We start from the raw sequence: 14,424 nt of genomic DNA, 5'->3' as shown, positions 1-14,424 counted from the left end.
GCATCCACGCCTTGCACACTCATTTTTTGGCATTCGTTTGAACCAACACTGGAAGTTAGACACCCTCTTCCCACGGCTATAAGAATAGAAAAAAACACATCCAATGTTTTTTTATAATAGAGGTTTCGGAAGAAATAGTAATAATGGATATTCAAAAACTTATTTAAATAAACAAGAGGGTCATGATGGTCCCTAAGCGCTCACCTGAATTAATTGACAATTGTAAAAGACTTCACCTTATAAAATATATGAACTTAGTAAGAGAACAATATGATAGACATGTGCCAATTAGGGACGGATGTCCCCACATTCCACTTTTGTATTGAACACTCCACTTATGTCAAACACAATATACTTTGAATATGTGTTCTAAAGTTGCATGTATTTCTGAGGTTAATATGTAATACTTGATGTGATTACACAATCAGCTGCTGTTGTTGTTGTTGTTAAAGTTGTTATTGCTGTTGATGTTGATGTTAAAGTTGTTATTGCTGTTGTAATTTTTGTGATTATTTAATGAACTGTCTCGAAAGACAGGATGTTGCTGATTTAATTGTTCTTGCTCTTTATTGCTGATGTTGATTTTTATAATTGATGTAAGTGTTGTTGTTGCTGCTGCTTAGATAGTTGTACTTGCAATGAAATTATTATACCTTGCACACCATTCGTTTGTGCTTTAGTCTTCATGCACTGAGCACAGCCATCAGTGAGTGTATGACCACTCTTGTTAAACGGATCCTCACAATTGGTAACGCTGCAGTCGTAACACTTAACGGCAGCACAATATCCTGAAAAGAATTACTGTTCTATGAATCATTGCTTATATCGGACAATCGAATTTCTGATTCAGTTGATTTGCTTATGACTTGATCTTATGTTAGTATTCACCCCAGGAAACCCGATACCTTGCGGGTCGTGTAATACTAAAGGGGACAGTGCTGTGCATTTTGGCATGAACTTACATAGGGTAAGTAAATTGGAAAAATTAAATTTTTCAAAGTCCAATTTGAAACAACTGTGTATTAACATTGATAACAAAGGTATTGGCCTACGTGTAGAAAAAATCTTTACAAATTTTCATAAAAAATGAGCGAAATGTGGCTCCCTGAATTAGAAGATCGGGCATTTAGTGGAGAAAAAACTGCTTTGATTTGCAAGCCACTACACTAATTAAAGAATGTATACAAACTTTCACATGTCTGTCATAACCTCTCAGCAGGGTTTCTCCAGAAAACTATTTATTGTGGAGAAATTTGCGTTTTTAATGACCATGTTGGGAAAACATTGATACCATCTGGGGAAGACCAAGAAACCATATGTGGGCAGTGACTTTATAATATTTTTTCAACAATTTTGTTGCAATTTCTTTGCTTTGTAGAGGCCTACAGTAAGTGTATGTGGGCACATATGCATTCAATTGTACTTTTACTGCCTTATATACATATCAATAGTGCCTTTTCAACATTCTCGAGTTTTATTTCTTTTTACCAACACTATTATGGAAAATATAAAGAAAGACTTGACTGCTTTGTCGCATACATTAATTGGTTAGGTACATAAAAATGCTGTCGTAAAAAGTGTATATGGGGTTTTTATGTAAAATATTTATGTGGCGCGTTCTGAGACTTTTGGTGCTAATTCGGCAAGTGTCATAATGAGAAAAACTCATTTGAAATGAAGTCGTTAAACTTGCGCTTAATTTTGTTTAGATTGCCTTAAGTTTTCTGTGATTTTACTGTCAAGCGTATTTAAGTAACATTAAAATCGGCACAGACTGGCCTTGGAAAGAATTGTCTATCAAACAAAATAATAGTTGATTTTGACCTTTTAATTTCAATGAGCTGACTTGTTACTCCCCTTTTAACGAATTTGGCCATTGCTAGTTTATAGCCGCAAACAAGACTTCAACACATGACGTTAATGCCGATTTTATACATTTTACCACACAAAGTACAGTTGATTAAAAGAATAACACCTGCTTTGTGTGACAGACAAGTTTAATCATTGTTATGAATTCTTGAAGATTATTTGCTGGAAAACTTTACAGATAAGTTATTAAATGATTAAACTTTTAGTCATTTGTTAAAACATAATGCTTTTGTTATTTTAAGTATTAAAATTTTAACGTAATTCCCTATGTGTTCGATAACTGGTTCGTCCACCATATTGTCAATAATAACCGCAAGGGGAGTTAGGCAGTATAGATAGGTAGATAGATAGATAGATATCTGACCTTCTTGAGAAGAAGTTTGATAAGTTATTAATACCACACCGTCAAAAAACACTAAGCATGTTTGCTAAATGCATGTGATATATTAAAAGGATGAAATGGAACACTGTGCAAAGGCAACTTTTCCTGTCTATCCCACTTGCAGATGTGATAATGCAAGTTGCCAACCAAAATGGGACTAAAACAAGGTCATATTACAGCTAGTTGCTGTAACCAATTTACAATCACAAGCAGTCTTTGATTTGTGCAATGATCTGACACTGGATTTGACATGTAAAACTCATTGAGGTGCATCAATATATGAATTTTGAAGGCTGTAGGTGGAAGCACTTCCATTATACAGTCTATGATAAAGTTTTCTATAAGAGATTTAAGTGACCTTGACCTATGACCTAGTGACCTAAAAGACGGTGGGGTGTATATATAAAGCTAATAAGGTTGCATCAACATATGAAGTTTGAATGTTGTATGTTCATTTGTTCAAAATTTATTTAATGAAAATTAATTGGGCGGACAACACTAGCATTGTGATAGATTTTTTACATATCTAAAATGGACATTGAATAACCACATTATATATAAGACCAAGGATTAAGTTTTCTGAAATGATGTTGGATGAAAGCCAAATACTATCATTGAATGTATTAAAAAGAATTAAAAGTACATTTGTATGTATATGTGCCCACATACACTTACTATAGGCCTCTACAAAGCAAAGAAATTGCATTAAAATGGCTGAAAATTAGGTTTTTTGTCACAAAAAATAAATTAAAAAGTCACTGCCCACATATGGTTTCCTGGTCTTCCCCAGATGGTATCTATGATTTCCCAACATGGTCATTAAAAACGAAAATTTCTCCACAATAAATAGTTTTATGGAGAAACCCTGCTGAGAGGTTATGGCAGACATGTGAAAGTTTGTATAAATCCTTTAATAATTGTAGTGGCCTGCAAATTGGAGCAGTTAGTTTTTTTCTCCCATAAATGCCTGAACATGGCCCGTTTTGCCCGATCTTCTACTTCAGGGAGTCACATTTCGCTCATTTTTTAAAGAAAATTTGTCAGGATTTTTTCTAGATGTAGGCCAATACCTCTGTTATCAATGTTAATACACAGTTGTTTCAAATTGGACTTTGAAAAATTTAATTTTTCCAATTTACTTACCCTATGTAAGTTCATGCCAAAATGCACAGCACTTTCCCCTATAATGTTACACGACTCGCAAGGTATCGAGTTTCCTGGGGTGGTATTAGCCCACATAAAGATGATTAAATATGATAAACATAAAAAAACGAAAAATGCACAATAAAGGTTGAATTAATAAATCAATTATTAGGAATTTAACGTGATAAATCCATCAGTCGTGCAAATCAAACTTTTAACTAATATACAAGCCATATTGATTTCAGGAGAATATAATTCAAATGCCCAATTAAATCAAACTAACAAACATACGAAAATAGCCCGAAAAATACAAACAGCGTGTTGTTGCTTTGATTTTTTAACATAAGGTTAAGTGTGTGGTGTTAACGAAGTTCAGCCAATTGCTGATCCGATTCCATTGGACATGTTTGAACAAAACAGATGCAAATATATGCAATCGTATATTTAGTTTTCATTGACATAACATATGAAGAACCACTTCAAAACAAGGCGCCCAAAAGAATCCGTAATACAATAAATATGGAATTCAAGTTCACACCCAATAGTCAAAATATGAGAACATTGGAACATTTTACAAACAATGTCCAAAGAGACAGATGATATATTGAGAGCAATAGATCGTACTTATTCATGACTAAATACGTTATTAAACGTCACGTAACTAACAACCACAATATTATTTTTTTAAAGTTCAGGACAAGCTTGGCACATATTAGTTTTCATAATTTAAATTCATACAACAAAAACGTCGTGTATTTGCACACGTTAAAATTAACTGTTTTATCCTCAAACATTTAGTAAATCTTCATTGTAGACAAAACACAAAACAAACATAGTTTTGTCTCACCTGCATGGACAAAAATCACAATAGCGAGCGTTACCACAGTGTTTGTCTGCATGACGTATGCGTGGTTATGCGCAGGGCTGTCCACAAGACTATGATTCGCGAAAGTCCTTATGTGTATTCTGAAAATGTAAGTCACTTTCGGAACTCACCGTAAATTCCAAGAAAAGTGACAATTATTAGAAAAAGTGAAAGTAAAAGACACAATTGAGAACAATTAAGCCCGCGCGCGAATAAAGAGCTGTTATCCGCTTTAAAGGGACTTGTTCACAGATTTTGGCAAGTATTGGTGTTTGTCATTAAATGCATACACTTTGATAAATGTAAAGATTGGAAGTTAATAGCGTCAGTAAATTAAATAATTGCATTGTCGCCCTTGGAGTAAAAGTCTAACACTGAAACCACTCGGCCATCCGTGCTCATACAGAGAGTGGTGTATTTTATATAGAATATAAGCAATCCTCGGATAACAACAGAACTCTCAAAATGATTCAATCGTTTCGCGTTTGTAACGCTTTATAATTTTCAGGTTCATGTTTTTAGATGCATATTATGGATATTTTAGAGCATGCTAAAAATGTTCAGTATTACTGTTTCATCGCAAATATAATAACTACATCGACAATTGGCAAATCTGAAACACTTTTTTTAATTGTGTCAACTTACCAAAACATGAAAGGGTCCCTTTAAAGGTTTTGTTCACACACATTAATGTATTGCAATTGTAAATGTGTTCTTATACAAGATATGTCACTCCAACCTATAATCGGTTTGTTTGTTTTTGGAAAATATTTTGACAATATTTAAGTTCTTTAACTTTCATTATTTAAACAAAAAATGATGAGTGTCCACGACCTTAAAATGCAAAGAAGCGAAATGACTTGAACATTTTTGAACAGCATTAACGTCTTATATGTTTTAATTGTTTCTGGTAGGGCTTGTTTTAAATACATGTGATAGTTGGTCTTAAACTGATACCTTGGACATAGATAAAAGGTTCGTGCATGCCACAGTGCGACTCTGCAGACTTGATACTTAAGCCAAGTTATGTGTCGATCCAAGCATGCTAGACAAACTTATGCTGGACACACACACCTATGAGCGTTTGCAAAGAACGACAATTTTCTTAAAACGAAAATATGTAGCAAGATTTAATACGTTAAATGGGCTGTTTGTTTCCTCCAATTTAATTACTTTTCTAAAAAGGCAAAATATGCTCAATAGGATGCTTCCTCGATTTAATATGTTACCGGTAAATGGGATGTTTATTTTGTCCAATTTAATAAACATTCTAAAAAGGCAAAATATGCTCAATCGGTTACTTAAAATAATAAAAATGCTTAAGAGTCTGTATATTTTATCCTACAAATTTGCCATGCTTAATATGCTACGGATGAAAAACAAGCTGCTTAATAAGCTAAATATGCAAAATATGCTGTTTATTTCATCTTACTTATAAAGCATGCTATATAGACTGCCAAATATGCTTAATAGGCCGTGCATTTCATCCTACTTATTAAACATCCTACATTAATAAGTTTCAAAGTGGGCTGTTTATTTCACCCTATCCAGAAAACAAGCTTACTAGGCGTAATATTATGCTAACAAATGTGACTTGAGTCATATTCAGTAAACATGTTTAATGTGCTTAAAAAGCTGCTAAAATGGATATTTCCTCCTTTAAAGTAAACTTTCTAAACAAGCTACGTTGACTAACCTAACACACGTCAAAACAACGCCCATGCATTTACACAACCGGGCAAATCTCCTATCTTCTTTCTCGGTGCATATTTTCACCTTCGATACTTTATTTCATTTCATTTGTAATGTAAAATGGAGGGATATATTTCAACACAAAGTCATACAATACAACTTAACGCTATGCCCAGCCACTCTAAAAATCTCTGTGTTTTTTTTTAACACAGCATGTACGTAAAAAAACAATTGCCCTGTCGGTTTTTGAAAAACAATATTATAATAACTTGTACGAACGAAACAATCAACAATTGCACTTTCGAATGCGTACATCATGTTGTCTTGATATGTTGTTCAAGTGATCTGAAATGTGCAACACACAAAATACAATGAAGCATGGTCGTTAAAGAACAATCATTTTCTGAAAATGCTCTTCAGTGTGCGGGATTGTATTTCGTACAACAATAGGATAACATACGAAACAATCGTTTCAGTCCATCTTGAAAAAAATCACAACTCCTCCACTTCGAGTAAGTGTTATACAAAGATCAATGGTTTGTTCAAAGTTAACATCAGCTAATTCGGACTGTGACACATACGCTTTCAGCGTTCAATTTTCTCGCAGTACTTACCTAAAGATGGAAGGGGATACCTATTTTCCCTTTTTTCAGTTTGGCCGCACCAGCATTAGAAATACAACCCCTCTTAAGCAGCCAGTCAAGGGAAACGGCCAAATTGGCTGCTTAAGCGGGGTGACCTCTTAAGAGGGGGTTGGGTCATAGGGAGTCTGGAGTTGATGAGTGCATGGCCAACTGTTCAATTTTTGTATAAACAAAATGGTAAATATGTGTACATATACTAAACAATGTATAGAATTATAATAATTGTATTTCTTCCTTTCTAAAATCAGCTATACAATAAAATTTGCATTCAAAAAAATAATATTCATCTTTCTAATCATCATCAATAGCATCATCATCATCTTAATCAAGTCAATGAAAAAGAATCATTCTCATGATTCATTGTTTACAAAATGCGCGTTTTATGGTCCCAATGCACATAAGATGGGATCAGTTGTGAATCAGTTATGCGTGAATAACTCCCGTGTCACTAATAATTTAATTGGTGTATTGCAGTTTTATGGGTTTGTAATACCTACCGCATGCATTGGTCCCGACAGTGTTCTCCTCCACGATAAAATCGTGGCCAGTTACTTAAGAGATTGATTATAGCAACCGGGTGTAATCCTCCTGGCAATCGTGCTTTTCATGCATAAATTATAAAAACATGTTTTTCGCCTCGTAAAGGGTTTTATCAAAATTAATATATTGAAATAATTGTAAATATAAAAACAAATATTAATGCTTTGTTTAATTACCAAATGAGAATACCGTAATAATTTTTAATCCGAAACACACTCCCGATTTTTTTATGTTAACGAGACGTTTACAAATTCTAGCATCAAAAAAGTCCTCATATATTTCCTTTGTCCCGACAAAAGCGCGCGAAAATTATGCACCAATGTACAATATCACGTGAAAAGCGTGCGTGTATTGGTTTTTTGATAAAAACTTTGTAGCACAGAGAACATGTAAATCAGTTGATTTAGGCTTAAAGTTTTGTTGTTCTTTTTAACTTTTAATTGACCGATACTAGTCTGCTTGAAATAGTATGATTCAACAAATACAAATAATAAATTATAAATTAATAATCTCTTTTCCAGTAATAATAGGTGATATTCGCACCTGCGGAAACAAAAAGATCAAACGGTCGCATATTGCTTTTAACCCGATAACCCGATAATCCGCCGCTAATTAATTGCAATTTGCAAACTGGCTGTCAAAATGTTTATCACACAACACGCTTCAGTACTACAGAGCCTAAACCGCAGACTGGAAGTAAGTATCGATTTTATCGCCGTTGCGTCGGTGTAATTTTGCAAATGTACTTGACTGACTTACTCGCGCGAGACCACTCATATGGGGGAAATTTAACATTTGGGATGCAAAATAGCTGGCCGCTGGCCGGAGAAACGGGGTAACCGCTTAAGAGGGGTGCACTATATAGTGTTTATCGACGGTCGCGGCACACACCGGCCGCCTACACGGGGCGACCGGCGATGAGGGGTGACCGAAAGTAGGGTTTGGACTGTATGTGATTTTTTTCTTACACAAACCACATCATCATTAAATGTCTATGCCTTAACAAATGCTGTATAAGAAAGGATTACAATCCTTATGCATCACCATAATTAAATAGAGGGGAAAGCCATTTCATTACCAATTCATTCACCCCCACCCCCTTAAAATCAAGGCCGAACCAGAGCTTTTTTCCCATATTTCTAAGACATTTCTTAGCTTAGAATCTGAACCCCCTTACTGAATTATAGGTCCCTGCATATAAAATGTGCAGAAAACGATAGGCCATCCGATATGATTTTGGAAAAAATTTGAGCACAGTACCTGTTCATCCGGCTATATGGTGGATTTAAAAGACACTTTCAAGTTTACCTCCCTTTTGGAGAACTATAGAAACTGAATAGAGCAAGCCTACCAGAATGTTCATATTTTCCAATACATTTCCAATTTATCAATCATGAAATCCAAAGGAGATATTGGTGATATATTTATACACTTTCTTAAAAATTTAAATATAATTCTAACACTTGAAAGATATGAAAAGTCATAATTAAAATCAGAGCAATATTTCCATTATTGGTGATATTATAATCATGTTCAATCTAAAGATAGCAATATCCCGCCGTAGTGCTTATGATCATCAAGAGTGATTACGTCATGTCTTCTGCAATTTTGTCTTCGTTATTGCGTGACATTAAATTTACTATTTTTTCGCATACACCAATTGCTGTGCTCTTATTAAATATAATAGTATTTTGAGTTTCTAATGATATGTAGGCTACAATCAAACTTGTCTGCAACTGATCTAGTCTCACAAAATCTACAATAGTCCGTTAACAGAAGCATCAACATACCGACCTGTTTCAACAAGCAGAGGTAGAATGTCATATCTGAATTGGCACAATTATGTGGGGTTCTTTTTTTTGTGGGGGGGGGATAAAAAAGAACAAATATTGTTCAACATAAACATTGTTTTTAAATAGCGTTCTAGTTCGCAGCTTTTAACCATGCTGTACATCAGCCTTCCATTTTACAATGTTGAAAGTAATTTTGATGCGCATCAAATGCTGAACGGAGGACAATAGATTTTGGAAGAAAATAATCAATAAGACCTTTGGGTATTCAGCTTTTTACTTCACTGGACCAGTTGTTGACGCTACTTCGCGACGAGTATTCCATATCGAACAGCTGTTTGCTAATTCTATCGTCAGTCTTACACACCAGTTTGGTGATTCTATCGTAATTCTCGAAAACCTGTTTGATGATTGTATCGTCAGTCTTACACCTGTTTGGTGATTGTATCGTCAGTCTTGAACACCTGTTTGGTGATTCTATCGTCAGTCTTGAACTCCTGTTTAGTGATTTTATCGTCAGTCTTGAACATCTGTTTGGTGATTCTATCGTCGGTCTTGAAATCCTGTTTGGTGATACTATCGTCAGTCTTGGACACCTGTTTGGTGATTCCATCGTCAGTCTTGAACACCTGTTTGGTCATTCTATCGTCAGTCTTGAACTTTTGTTTGGGTATTCTATCGTCAGTCTTTAACACCTTTTTGGTGATTCTTGCGTCAGTCTTGAACTCCTGTTTGGTGATTCTTTCGTCAGTCTTGAACTCATGTTTGGGTATTATATCGTCAGTCTTTAACACCTGTTTGTGGATTTTATCGTCAGTCTTGAACACCTTTTTGGTGATTCTTTCGTGAGTCTTGAACACCTGTTTGGTGATTCTATCGTCAGTCTTTAACACCTGTTTGGGGATTCTGTCGTCAGTCTTGAACACCTTTTTGGTGATTCTTTCGTCAGTCTTGAACTCCTGTTTGATGATTCTTTTGTCAGTCTTGAACTCCTGTTTGGTGATTTTATCGTCAGTCTTGAACTTTTGTTTGTGTTTTATATCGTCAGTCTTTAACACCTGTTTGGAAATTCTATCGTCATTATTGAACAACTGTTTGGGGATTTTATTATCATTCATCCCAAAAGCTCCAGACATGCGCCTGATAGTGTGTAAAGTGCCCATGATAAAGTGCTCTAACTTGTAACTTATCATATACCATAGAGCTGGGCCGGACACATATGATCGGCCCGCTGTTGAACAATACTTTTCCTTTTGTGCTTATTCACTTAAATTAACTACAAAACCAGCATTCCGTACTCAGATTTTGAGTTCTTATTTAATTTATAACGGAATTCCTGGTGTATGGAAAGTGGCGCAAGAAAAGACGGAACAAAACAGTTAAAGCTGGATTTTGTGACGGTTGCGAAGTGGTTGTAATGTCACTTACAATATAACGCAAGTTTGAGTTATCAAGGATCGAAGAGTAACATGTTCAGCACATTGTCACGAATGTAATTTATAGTGTAATCGTTAAAAAAATCATGGTGACTGACCTCGGAACACATGTCTTATTTCTGTAAAGAGAATTATTGTACTTCAAAACATTGTGTAACAATTTGCATGTTTTATTATGACCTCGACTTTGATATGTGTAGAACATCTTTTATTTACGTTTGTGTACTCATGGGCATTTATGCCCTGATGTATTTGGAAATAAATCCGAAATCCTAATCCATTACTACAAATTACTCAATTTACCGTGGTTAACTGGTTTACTAGTACTAGGTGCACATAAATATGCCAGTAACTGTTACCTGCTCTACCTGGATCAGAAGCAGGGTATGATGCCCGTAGATACGGCATGATCGTTCTCCACACAAGTTATGTGGCCGGGCCGGGAATCAAACCTGCGGTCTTAGGACGTGTAGTCCAGCGCTCTACAAACTAAGCTACCCGGTCCTGTTTTTACCTATATGCTATGTACAAAGGGATTTCAATATGTGGTAGTTAAAATGTGAAGGCAGAATAAATGCTATTTCAGTGCGGACAAGCTCGCACGGATGCACGCACACGTACATTGGATTTGGGTGCCAGCTTTATCGAGCTTACTGCAAGCGGGATCAATATTTTATACACAATAAGATTAATTTCGTAAACAAGTGCAAACAAAACAAAGTTCACGTATCCTTCAATTATTTATTCAGTTATTTATTGTCATCTTAAAATTCACAACACAATAAATGCTGACATGTATTACATTATGTTGGTACAAATCGCCTGCTATTTAACAATTCAGACATACATAAATATGAAAGACGAAAATGCATTCATGGTATGTTTCACAAGGTACACATGCATCAAACATTTTTAATACTTCGGTAAAACATTGTAAACACAAGAAGCTGCAACAAAATGACCCAACACTTGACAAATCTTACACTGGACACAACATTATTTACATTTTGCAATTCATCCGTAATGAATGTCATATTATGTCATGAGCATAATGAACCACTTCATGGGTAATGTCATTACATTTCATATATATGAGTCACGCTCTGAGAAAATGGGGTTTAATGCATGTGCGTAAAGTGTCGTCCCAGACAAGCCTGTGCAGTCCCCACAGGCTAATAAGGGAGGACGCTTTCTGCTTGTATGATATTTGTCGTTTAATGAAAATCAAGTTCAGGTGCGAAAAATCGTCCCTGATTAGCATGTGCGGACTGCACAGGCTAATCTGGGACAACACTTTACGCACGCGAAATGCATTAAACACCCTTTTCACAGAGCGAGACCCATATATAATTAACAATATCTTAACATTAAAATACGGTTAACCATAATTTATAATTTAGGTGGAAATATTTGCTCAGAACATACCGCATATTGCAACAGTAGAATACACAGTCACATGAAATGACACATAGAGCAATGGATACTACATTTGATGCAAACCAATATATTGCCCAGTAATGGATTAAAAATAATCAGACAGCAGTTTTTTTTCCTTCATAAAGACCCGCCGAATATCGGCCCTTTTTCCTCGACGTTTTTTTCCCCTCTGACAGAAATTTTCCCCAAAACAATGAGAACCCCCCTCAAACCCCCCCCCCCCCCCCAACTTTTTGTGTTTAAACCTTCTAATTATATAAGTTTAACTGATCCAGTGTAGAAAGATATTGCATAAGTCAATCATCTGTTGCCTTGAATTCATTTTAAATCAGTGAAATATGTTAAATTGATTATTTAGGACTTACTAATTTCCCCCCAAATTAGGCGTTTTGCGCGATTTCCCCCCCCCCCCCCCCCCTCAAAAAAGGCCCTTTCCCCAAAAACTGCATACTATTCTGTATTATTCTTGTTTTTTTATTAAGGCATTGAATGGATTATGATACATGAGGAATTCATTCAACAGTTTTTCAAAAGATAAATCACTTTGTAACTACATACTACGTAAATATTCGTGTAAGTTGATGACAGTGTTAAAGCATTACTGATTGTGTTACTAGTCTTTATGTGCAAATAAATGATGTGAATTGTTCACTTCTTTATATTGTATCGCAATGCATTACCATATAAGTTTTATATATGGACTGAATATACTTTACATGCTTCTTCTAAGCCTAGACAGACTGACATATAAATAAGTTCATATGATTACTGAAATATATGTGTGTGTTGTTTGTGTTATTAGAATGTATAAATTAAAAAAATAAATATGGATGATATAACCTTATGTTTGTTTGCATACAAATATTAACCATACGGCTACAAACTGAGTGTATGTAGTTTAGACTGTGAATTTTTAATAACTACACAATGGCTCGTTTTTAATGGAAAAATAATTTAAACTATGCGACAATAGTTTGCAAAATAAAACTTTAACCTTGTGAGATACCGGTATTTATAAAATATTTCAATTGCAAAAAAACAACAACAACATGACATCCTTCAGTTCACATAATTATACATTGATAATCCTGTCAATCAAAATTGATCTGACACATTTCATTATTTTGATTATGTGTTACAGCTTTATTTGACTTAAGACATTTGATAAAATAACCTGTTTCCTGGGTAGGACCAGAACTTGGCACCTTAAAGGTGATCTAAAGAACACTTCCACTTAAGGGATCAATGCCGAGACCCCCAAGTCACTAAGCGGACACCATATCTACAACGCCGCAGCCACCGAACCAGCTTTAAATTCCACAGACTGAAAAAGCACACAATTATGAGATATTAAATGTTAAAGCTTGGCAGATGTAAAACGTTTTTGTTTCATCAAGCAAAACATAAGATTTATTTTGGCTGAGTTAATTTATTATTGAAACAATAATATTGTTTTGTACACAATAATGTCCAAATATTCATTACGATACGTGGTTATCAAAAAAGCTTTTGCCCGTAAATTAGGTAGCACCTATTATCATATTAACGATGTTAGTAGGGTAACAAAACGAAAGCAGGCTTTTCAAAACGTGTACCTCGTGTGATGCACATGTCATTGTGTAGAGGCATTCTCGTGTCAAAGGTGAATCAGTACATGCAAGAAAAACATCCGCGCCTGCAACAAATATAACCTTTAAATGCTCCTGCTCCACGGGACTATCTACGTATTCACGCTAACTTGTCTGGAAACCAAACTTGCATTCATGGTCCGGGACGTTGGAAAAGAAGCTTACGACATCACATGGTCGCCTTTGGGAAAGACAATTGCGGGGAAAATGCTACCAAATGCAAGGACAAACCACATTTCTTAAACTGTTTCAGCATTCAAATGATACGTTGAAAATTAAACAAACAATGCAACACATTTGGCACTAAACATTTGGTATTACTCGTTCACGGACATATCATCCGTGTTCAATATTGCTGAATGTGATCGATACCAAACTTTCATTATATATAATTTGCAATTACTAAAGTGATCCAAATAATAATGATGAGATGAGAATTTCGAAAAACATGAGGCCAAATATATTAAACGCGTAACCGATCGTTATAGACATCTAGTATGGCATTCAGCGTACACAAATAAATTGTTATCACGATATTAAGTAACGAGAATTTTTAACATTTAACGATGCACATATATTATTTTATATTTGGAATAGTAAAAAACGTTTAATCCGTTTCCAATCACAACTCGTCTGATACTGTTGCATGCCCATATTTTTAACTGCTATTGCTACAAATTTGTCAAACTTTATATTTAAGGATGTACAACAACCTCGAATATAGAATATTTAAATTTGAAACGATGAATAAAAAAGAGGGAGTCCACAATTATTGCAATTAAATAAATAAATATGCCCCCTCTCCTTACCCCCATCAAAAACAACAAAACAACATCACTAAAACAAACAAACAATTTACTAGTTAATGCAATATGCAATTGAAACAACTATTTTCTAAAACAAATGTTGTTCCCACAACAGTATTACATTTGTACATGAGTAATAGTTCTTTAAATACTTACTTCACTTGTAAGTGAGCTACGTGTTAAATGGTAATA

The 14,424-nt window shown here is 34.9% G+C and overlaps 1 protein-coding gene across 1 annotated transcript in view; it reads right to left on the bottom strand.

Annotated features, from left to right (window-relative positions):
• The window catches only part of LOC127858618 (uncharacterized), a 13,733-nt gene extending 325 nt beyond the window's left edge, over positions 1 to 13,408 (bottom strand). The window contains exons 1-4 of the mRNA XM_052395820.1: positions 13,394 to 13,408; positions 4,242 to 4,360; positions 654 to 788; positions 1 to 76 (exon numbers count right to left, since the gene is read on the bottom strand). The exon at positions 1 to 76 is cut by the window's left edge and continues 325 nt beyond it. Of these exons, the coding sequence (XP_052251780.1) occupies positions 1 to 76; positions 654 to 788; positions 4,242 to 4,293 (263 nt within the window). The 5' untranslated portion in view covers positions 4,294 to 4,360; positions 13,394 to 13,408. The remainder of the gene's footprint in view (positions 77 to 653; positions 789 to 4,241; positions 4,361 to 13,393) is intronic.
• Positions 13,409 to 14,424: the final 1,016 nt, after the last annotated feature.

Source organism: Dreissena polymorpha, chromosome 14 (genome assembly GCF_020536995.1).
Source record: "Dreissena polymorpha isolate Duluth1 chromosome 14, UMN_Dpol_1.0, whole genome shotgun sequence".
Taxonomy (NCBI): Eukaryota; Metazoa; Mollusca; class Bivalvia; order Myida; family Dreissenidae; genus Dreissena; species Dreissena polymorpha.
The sequence above is the reverse complement of the archived record's forward strand: the minus strand, read 5'-3'. Positions and strand labels throughout refer to the sequence as shown.